General features: G+C 40.5%; 1 protein-coding gene across 1 annotated transcript in view; it reads left to right on the forward strand.

Annotated features, from left to right (window-relative positions):
* The window catches only part of KDR (kinase insert domain receptor), a 47111-nt gene extending 44021 nt beyond the window's left edge, over nucleotides 1–3090 (forward strand). The window contains exon 30 of the mRNA XM_005555270.5: nucleotides 1370–3090. Coding sequence (XP_005555327.3) covers nucleotides 1370–1592 — 223 coding nt within the window. The 3' untranslated portion in view covers nucleotides 1593–3090. The remainder of the gene's footprint in view (nucleotides 1–1369) is intronic.
* The last annotated feature ends 7310 nt before the right edge of the window (nucleotides 3091–10400 follow it).

Genomic DNA, 10400 nt, shown 5'->3' on the forward strand with positions numbered 1-10400 from the left:
CTTTGTGCTTAAGAAGTATGATATATAAATAAGCCAATATCTATTTGTTTGAGACATTTAAATATTATTGTCTGAATTCGTAAGTATTTCGTTGTGGGAAAAGTATTAAAATGAGTTTTAAATATGATCTCCACTCTGTGGTTCAGTAGGAATTTGTAGTTGTCTTGAATACGTGTATGTTCTCTTAACATAACAAATAAATGAAAATCTATATTTATAAGAATAATAGGATAAGTGTAGTTACGTATTTGCTGGAGTTTATTTGCTAGAGTATTCTTACCTAAAGGTAAGAATAGAGGAGGTTTTGATCTGCTTATTATCTAACTTTTATATAAAATGGGAATACTCATGGGTTTTTGAATAATGCTCATACCAAAAAGAAAACAAACAAAAGAAACCCCACCACATTAAAAGGTGTCATTGTGCTATTTTATTGTTTTCTTTAAGGCCCAAGGTAAAAAGTTGTGAAAGTCAATGGTATGTTTCATTCATTAATTAAAAAAATGTTTATTTGGCAAGTATCATGTGCAGCACGCCATGCCATTGCTTAAGACACCTACATTAGTTTTGTTGGGGTTGAATTGAAAGAAAAAATTGTATTTCTCATTATTTGAAGTAACTTTTAAACTATGTATAAACATGAGTTACTAAAATTCCTTTTTGCAGTTTTAACATGAAGAAATTGGGTAAAACACCTATTACCGGGAAAAAACACCTTAGAATGGTTTGTGAAAATGTAAATCCTGAAATTTTAGATCAACACAGCCTACATTTCTAGGCTTTGACATGATTACCATCTGTCAGGATTCCATGCCATTGAAAACATTTTCTAGTTGCTGCTGAGTGACTGGGGTCCTCAGTCCTTCCAAGGAATGTGGTTTTGATGAGTAAAAAGCAGCGTTTGACATATCTGGCTTGACTGCACACACGCTTCAAGTTAATAAAGTTTAAAGTTGCTCAAGAACTTTATTACCACCATACACATGCCCCGTAGTTCCCAAATTGCCACTTGGAAAAAGCACAAGTGAAATTTCAGAACATCCCAGTTTCCTTGAATATCATGCAAGTGGCCCTTTGCGCCTGTCATTGTATACAAACTTGTCAATCTGCAAGGCCATAAACATGTTCCATCGGTTGGGGCCTTTGCATAACTCAGGAGAACTGCCTTTCATCTCATTTGAGGCTTGAAAGACTTGGACCTGAATAAGAGGATTTATCTGCAACTACTAATTCATGCGAGTACCTGAAAATAGACCTTGTCCCTGTAAACCTGATATGCTGATTAACAACTGGGAGAGACAGGGGGCTGGGGTCAGCAAAAGAACTGTTTTCTCTCTGCCAACTCATTTGCTTGCCATTTCTTCCACAGTGGAATGGTGTCCAGCAAAAGCAGGGAGTCTGTGGCATCTGAGGGCTCAAACCAGACAAGTGGCTACCAGTCCGGATATCACTCCGACGACACAGACACCACTGTGTACTCCAGTGAGGAAGCAGAACTTTTAAAGCTGATAGAGATCGGAGTGCAAACCGGCAGCACAGCCCAGATTCTCCAGCCTGACTCGGGGACCACATTGAGCTCCCCTCCTGTTTAAAAGGAAGCACCCACGCCCCCAACTCCTGGACATCACATAAGAGGTGCTGCTCAGATTTTCAAGTGTTGTTCTTTCCACCAGCAGGAAGTAGCCGCATTTGATTTTCATTTCAACAACAAAAAAAGGACCTCGGACTGCAGGGAGCTAGTCTTCTACGCATATCCTGGAAGAGGCTTGTGACCCAAGAATGTGTCCGTGTATTCTCCCAGTGTTAACCTGATCCTCTTTTTCATTCATTTAAAAAGCATTTATCATGCTGCCTACTGCGGGTCTCACCATGGGTTAGAACAAAGACATTCAAGAAATGGCCCCATCCTCAAAGAAGTAGCAGTACCTGGGGAGTTGACACTTCTGTAAAACTAGAAGATAAACCAGGCAATGTAAGTGTTTGGGGTGTTGCAGATGGGAAGGATTTGCAGGGCTCAGTCTATCCAAGAGGCTTTGTTTAGGACGTCGGTCCCAAGCCAAGCCTTAAGTGTGGAATTCAGATTGACAGAAAGGAAGACTAACATTAGCTTGCTCTGAGAGAGTACTGGAGCCTGCAAATGCATTGTGTTGGCTCCGGTGGAGGTGGGCATGGGGTCTGTTCTGAAATGTAAAGGCTTCAGATGGGGTTTCTGGTTTTAGAAGGTTGCGTGTTCTTCGCAGTTGGGCTGAAGGAGAGTTCCTTGTGCTGTTTCCGACTCCTAATGAGAGTTCCTTCCAGACCCTTACGTGTCTCCTGGCCAAGCCCCAGGAAGGAAATTATGCAGCTCTGGCTCCTTGTCTCTCAGGCTGATCCTTTATTCAGAACACCACAAAGTAAGGACATTCAGCTCGAGGCTCCCTGCCGTGTTGAAGAGTTCTGACTGCACAAACCAGCTTCTGGTTTCTTCTGGATGAATACCCTCATCTCTATCCTGATGTGATATGTCTGAGACTGAAGGCGGGAGGTTCAATGTCAAGCTGTGTGTAGTGTCAAAGCTTCAGGAAGGATTTTACCCTTTTGTTCTTCCCCCCGTCCCCAACCCACTCTCACCCCACAACCCATCAGGATTTTAGTTATTTGGCCTCTACACTCCAGTAAACCTCTACACTCCAGTAAACAAACTCCAGAGAGTTTGTTCACTCTCTGAATGATTATTAGCCAGACTTCAAAATTACTTTATAGCCCAAATTATAACATCTATTGTATTGTTTAGACTTTTAACATATAGAGCTATTTCTACTGATTTTTGCCCTTCTTCTGTCCTTTTTTTCAAAAAAGAAAATGTGTTTTTTGTTTGGTACCATAGTGTGAAATGCTGGGAACAATGACTATAAGACATGCTATGGCACATATATTTATAGTCTGTTTATGTAGAAACAAATGTAATATATTAAAGCCTTATATTATATATAATGAACTTTGTACTATTCACATTTTGTATCAGTATTATGTAGCATAACAAAGGTCATAATGCTTTCAGCAATCGATGTCATTTTATTAAAAAACATTGAAAAACTTGAAGGTTGAACATTGAAACCCTTTGCAAGGTTGCATTACCGTACCCATCATTTCTAAACTGGAGGAGGGGTGGCCGGGCACAGTGGCTCATACCTAAAAACCCAACACTTTGGGAGGCCAAGGTGGGAGGATCGCTTGAGCCCAGGAGTTCAAGACCAGTCTGGTCAACATGGTCAGATTCCATCTTAAAGAAAAAAGGTAAAAATAAAATAAAATGGAGAAGAAGCAATCAGACATATTTTCCATGCGGTTGTTTTACATTTTTACTGGTTTTCTTACTCTTCTTATAAGGGATATTTTCATAACCTGGTTATATATTTTACAAACCAGTAAATGTATTTGTAGTACAAAGTATGAGGGTATAATATCACCACAACTATTTTGAGGATAAGTATGTCTGGTTTAAAGTTTAACTGCTCCTTCCTTCTTCTTCATCACAAATAATTCACACACATGCACACACACACAGACACACCCACCGCCCAAGCATACACCCCCCAACACCCACACCTCTCCCCAGGACCCTCACACACCCACACATCTAACTCCCCCATACTCACACCCACACCCCCCTCACACTCACCCCCATCCCCACACACCTACACACCCACCAACACACACATACCCACACACACCAACACACACACCCACATACACCCTCCACACACATACCCATACACACCCACCAACACACACCCACACCCACCCACATACACACACCCCCTACACACATACCCCCCCACATACCCACCCACCCACACCCTCCATACATACACCCACACATCCAACCCCCCACACTCACACCCACACCCCACACACTCACACCCACACCCCACACCCCACACACACACCCACACAATCCACCCTCCCACAGTCACACCCCCCCACACGCATTGCCACACACACACCCCACACACCCACCCCACAGACATTCCCACACACATCCACCACACTCCACCCCCACACACTCACACACCACCCCCACACACCCCCACACCCACACTCCCACACACACCCCTACACACACACACTCCCACACTTTTTCATTTTATATTCTGAGCACTTTTGAGATTGTTAAAACAGAGATATGTGCACTTCATATCTGTTAGAATAGCCAGTCATGAAACTCAGGGTGAAAGACCCAGAGACAGGTGATCAGACCCATGGCAGTGCAGGGAGGCATGGACCAGATTTACAGTCTCTAACAATATTCTACACTGCACTCACAGAGTTAGAACATAAGATCCATTATTGCCATTTTGAATGAATGACTATTACCCGAATTCAGTAGGAGGAGTTATTTAATAAATTATTGGCCCAAATAAGTGACCTTATTTTTGTGATTCTTTTTTTTTTTTTTTTTTAGACGGAGTCTCACTCTGTCATCCAGGCTGGAGTGCAGTGGCGCTATCGCGGCTCATTGCAAGCTCCACCTCCCGATTCACGCCATTCTCCTGCCTCAGCCTCTGGAGTAGCTGGGACTACAGGCATTTGCCACCGTGCCCGGCTAATATTTTGTATTTTTAGTAGAGACGGGGTTTCCCTATATTGGCCAGGATGGTCTCGATCTCCTGACCTCGTGATCCTCCTGCCTTGGCCTCTCAAAGTGCTGGGATTACAGGCGTGAGCCACCGCGCCTGACCGAATTTTTGTGATTTTTTTAATACAAGATTTTGAAATGTTTGTCTAATCAAATATGCCTCTCTCTCTTTTTAAAAAATGGCTCCTAGGTTTAAAAAAATTTTATTAAGGAAGGTCTTCCCAATTCCAAAATAACCTCCAATTCTAAATTTTCTTCTTTTATTGCATTTAAATCCATTTGGGATTATTTTCATATATGGAGCAAAGGGAAATAGCAGTCTAACTTTATTCTTTTTTTCAAGCAGATTTTCAATCATGGCAGCACCGTTTATTAAATATCTCTGTTTTCCCCATGGTTGGCAACAACTCTATTGTATCATGGTTCAAAACGATCATGTTACTGAGATGTTCTGCACAGCTATGTTACGAAGGGTGGAGCTGTTGCTGTTGTGTGTTCTTGGGGATGGCACTTCCAGATCGAGGATGAGAACATTAGGGTCTCCTGAAGGACATCGGTAAACTGTGGGTCAGGCTGTCCTTGCAGAGAGTTCCTCATCTGTTACTGTTGTTACAGTCTCTTTCAGTAAATGAGTGGAAGAGTCTAGGTTATTTGGGATGGAGAAGATCTTGTACGAAAACACAGGATTTTCTTCACTTTAAGAAAAAGAGAAGATTTTCTTTTTCATAAGTGGCTCCTGGCATTGCTTCCAATGCCAGAAATTTGGATTTAGCTGAAACTTCACACTTTATTAAGAAATGCTTTCAGCACCTCAGGCAGAATGATTAGGAGGTGAGGTTTGGCCTTCTTCCTCTCTTTTCTGTCTTCCATGCCTCTTGTTCTTAGCATTTTTTTTTCTCCTCATTTGCCCCTGTATTGAAGAAAAAATCTGTGGTTTCTGAAAGTGCTTCCTGCAGGGTCTTATTTTCAAAGCTTTCCCTGGAGGCTTTTGATGTGTTTTAGGTGAGGCTACTGTTTCTCCCTCTGGCTCCTGCCCTCTCTCCTTCACTCCCTTGATCCACTTCTGTCCTTCTCCCTCCCTTCAAACCCTCTTGTCTCCTCACCTTCCATTTCTCTCTCCACTCACCTTCTTCTCTGCACCCCCAACCCCAGCAGGAGAGGTGAGAGCTAAACCCCAGATTAGGTTTTCCTATCAATGAACATTCCTTTGCCCTCTTCAGTAAAAGGAAGGAAGAAAAGCAAAAAACCACAACCCACAACTTTCTAGTTGCTGACTTAACCCAATTTTCCTGTACCCCCAGCATGTCTGTCTTTCTACCTTTGACTCAGATATTTATTAGCAGATGATAAAATGCAGGCAAACCCAGAAAGCTAAAATCTTTGAAAAAAATAGCTGTTCATATACATCTTTCCTCATTTGCATGGGCCTTTGCCTTAAGGGCACTGGGCAAGTCCATGTATTCTTGGGTATGCAGTGAACACAGCTCAGAGGGGTTCTAACACATTTTTATAAGATTGCATTTTCTAAATGAATCTCTTCCATTTAAGGGTTTAGGCATAAGTAAAAATCTGTAGTGTTTTTGTCAAAGCAAATTTAAGTTTAACTCTCGGAAAAGTTACAGACTGCTCTTAGGTGTTAAAGAAATTAAAATGGTAAAATACGGTTTACTCTGTCTTTTGATTGAAATGGAGAAAAGTGGCAGAATCTGGGAGGAGTAACCCAGAGAGAAATTAACAGTCAAGTTGACCTGAAGTTCTGGTAGTAGAACACACTGGCTCCAGGAGAGGTCTAACTCAGAGATAAGGAGGGAATTATCTGAGTTAGGAAAAAGTATTCTAATGAAGACTACTGATAAGACAAGGTTTACAGTAAACTGTGGTTGATATCAAGTGAATGTTACTGAGAAGACACCAAATTGCACCGTAGATTTTATTTGCTTTATAACACACATATGACTTTCCTGTAATTACTTAATGCCTCCAAGATATTAAATTCAGCACTTTATTGAATTTTTTTTGTTTAAAAATAAAAAAATGAAAAGAAAATATGTGGCTTAATTTTTTACTTTATACTCACCTGTTGTTCACGCCAAGCACTTTAGAACATATAATCAGTGTACTTACCAAAAACTGGTGATGGAGGACCCTCATACCTTAATTGTTTGAAGCTGTCAACTTTTAGACATTGCAGTAGAAAAACAATAAGAAAATGGTTTTTGCTCCAACTTTGTTTCCTTTATTGCTCTGTTTATCTTTTCCTTTCTTCACAAAATAATATTTTGAGGGAATAAATTCAGGAAAGACAGCGATTCAAAAAAAATTTCATTATATATTTACTGTTCAGTGTAAATGTATACAAAAGCTTTGATTATCTCTAAAGAAAATTAATGGGCAGGGACATGAACAGCTAGACACTTGTGGCCACATTTCCTTTTAGCTATATCTCTGGAAATCAACCCGTCATTTTCCTTTAGCACAATAAGAACAAAGAAATGCACGCCATCAAGGCTCACTGACTCATAAAATTATCCTTTCTTAATCACATGATGCAGGACCTATACTTGCAATAATGCCAAACTAGCTTGTTTCCTACATTTTTCATGATTTCAGATTTTAGTTAGAAAACACATGTATTTGTAGAAAGATCATTTTGTGGGTTGAGTTCTTCCAGTTAAAGATACTTTCACAATGTCTGACTCTGGGTCTATGTGCGGCTCACAGGATCCAGGCATGGAATGACTCACCAGGAGCCCTCTGAACAAACGTTACCAGGAGAGGTTTAACGCGATTCTGGTGCTTTGCGTGGGAGATCTCTTTAAGCTGAAATAACTTATCCTGACAAAGGGGATTGAAAACATTCCATTCATTGCCACAGAGAGAACATAACTGGAATGAAAACCCAGATAGAAGGCAGAGAACTCAAGCCAGACAGAAGTGAACAGCAATATCTCACAGTCACTCCCCAGGTTAACAAGAAAACTGGCAGACATCCCAAAACGCATAGTGGGGAAAAGCAAGGCCTTCCATAGAAACCAAGTGTCACGTCCAGATTCAGCCCTTAATACTAAACTTTAAGTGAGTAATATTTAATGTATATATATTTATTCGCTTATATTTAATTGCATCTATAACATGATTAAATGTGTCAGACATTCTTTTACAAAACTGGTTAATATGAACTCATTTAAGTAATTGAGACCCCAAGCAAGATGTAGGTATCACAGTGCAGACCAGGTGGGTAGGCCAGAGTAGGATGCACAAAAAGAGTCTCATTAATGATTTCCACAAGTGTTTGTCAAGGATTTACTATGTGCCAGACAACCTATTAGGCAGTGGTCAAACTTATTTCCTTAGGTTCATGGGTTAAGGGTTATCAGCAAAACCACAGAGAGGAGGAGGGCCACTCTTATTCCAGAACAGTCTACGTATCTTTATGGTCTTACTTTGATGAATCGAGCATAGTTCTCACTATTGGCTCAGTTATTCTTTATTTAGTCATTCTTACGTAAAGATCTGAGTTCAGGAACCTCTTTAGGTATTGGAATGCATAGATTTACCATGGAGGCACCTAAGCTGACTTTAGAGTCAGAGAGCTCATGGGAAAAACCCAGGTAAGAACCCTCTTACAGAAGGCTGAGGAAATTAAGCTTATTGTCTGGTTCACCTCATGTTGCAAAATTTGCATTTCACTTGTAAAGCAAGATGAGATTGTGTTGTTGCTCTGGAAGAACTCTATGTTGGCAGGGACTGAATGGAAACATGGAAGGAATCTTTGGTGTAATCGTTAAGTAGTGCTGCATTGTCCTTTATACTACTGTTCTGCATTTTAATTTACTTTTTTTTTTTTCTCTGAGACAGGGTCTCACTGTGTTACCTGGGCTGGAGTGCAGCAGTGTGATCTCAGCTCACTGCAACCTCCGCCCCCCAGATTCAAGCAATTCTCCTGCCTCAGCCTCCTGAGTAGTTGGGATTATAGGTGTGTGCCACTACACCCAGCTAATTTTTGTATTTTTAGTAGAAGCAGGGTTTCGTCAATTTGGCTAGGCTGGTCTTGAACTCCTGACCTCTAGTGATCCGTCCGCCTTGCCCTCCAAAGTGCTGGGATTACTGACTTGAGCCACCGTGCTCGTGCTGCATTTTACTTTTCTAATGGATGAACATACAGAGTACAGAAAGAATACATTCTATCATCTCATTAGTTTTACCAGGAATTATTCAGTAGGGATTGTTTCATATAATGATTTTTTTCCTGGGGATTTCAAAAACATTATCAAGGAACACACAACACTTCACAAATACACCTGTTTCACCAAGCAAATTGTACTCCTGTATAAATCACCTTCAGAATCTTTTCAACAGCCTGTACTTGGGTCAACAGAAATGAATTTTCTCTCAATTCAATCATTGTGGATAGACCATGATGTATTGCTCTGCCATTCCCCTGTTCCTCTGTCTAATATGGTTGGCAAATTACCTTGAGGATCTGTCATGAAAAGAGAAAAAAGCATCCTCATTCTTCTCTTATCATCTTATTCATCAGTGAATTTCAGAGTTTGGTCCAGCTTTTTTTCCTGTGACCTTTTGTACTAGAGGAAGGCTTATTGCTTCTTTGACAAACGAGCAAGATGTTATGCCAGAATCCATTCCTAAGTTGGCTCTTACAAAATTAGTTAATTAGTTAATAATGCTCACTTAAAAAAATACCAGTGAGCATTAATTTTGGACAACAGATATGCTGGAGCAAGTTTAATCACAGCATAATAGAATTTAAAAACAAATATATATAATGAACTTAATTTGCATTATTTTTCTCTATTTCATGGTGATAGGCATCTAAGTAGCTCTGCAGTCACTCAGGCGTGAGCAGCTGGAAGTGTGGAGAACTGCTATTGATCATCTGCCACACGCTAAGCATTGAGCCTCATATATTTTCTCATTAAATCCTTGCAAAGGCCCTTGCATTAGGTGCCGTTATCACCATGTTACAAGTGAAGATGGGCAGTTAAGGCTTGAAGCCTCAGTATGAAAGGTCACACATACCAGGATTGAATCCAGTCTACTGCAGACATGGGGCACATGTTCTTACTTGAGATAAAAGCCAGGATGAGATCTCTCTTGATGGCATGCAGTGAGCAGATGCATCCTGTAATAAATCAACCAGCCAAATGACAGGTACGTATTAAGGTGACCCGGACCTTAAACTGTCTTAGTCAATATGTCTTGGCTTCAATATTCCCATCTTTAGGGTAGCTTTACCTATGAGATAATTCCACTAAAAAATGACTGAACACAAAAGCTCAGCGTTGTAATAAACATCTAACTTCTAGAGGAAAAAGTGTGTTACTCACTAGCTGTGTGGTTTTGGGCAAGTTACTTAACCTATGTGTGCCTTATGTTCCTCATCTGGATGAAGATTAAATGAGATGTGTGTAAAGCAGGTAGTACACTACTTCATATGTGGCAAGCATTCAAGAAAGCTTAGCTACTTTTATATTCTTGTGATGATGCTAGCAGTAGCGAAGTGTGGTAGACATATCCTGTTGAACAACAGTTTTCAAAGATTGTCAGTTAACCTACCCTCAACAAACTGCATGGAGGCCTTCAAAGAAATATACTGCTCTTCTTGCTTCCTTTGGTTAAAAGACCTGCACAAAGACTTTCATAGCATGAAGAACAAATTGCTGGGTGACAGGTGCCAGGGGAGGCTGAAGTATAATAGTCAAGACTCAGAAAGAGCTCACTAGTCAAGATTCAAAGGCTGCATCAAATAAATTTATTTGAT

This window comes from Macaca fascicularis, chromosome 5 (assembly GCF_037993035.2).
Source record: "Macaca fascicularis isolate 582-1 chromosome 5, T2T-MFA8v1.1".
Taxonomy (NCBI): Eukaryota; Metazoa; Chordata; class Mammalia; order Primates; family Cercopithecidae; genus Macaca; species Macaca fascicularis.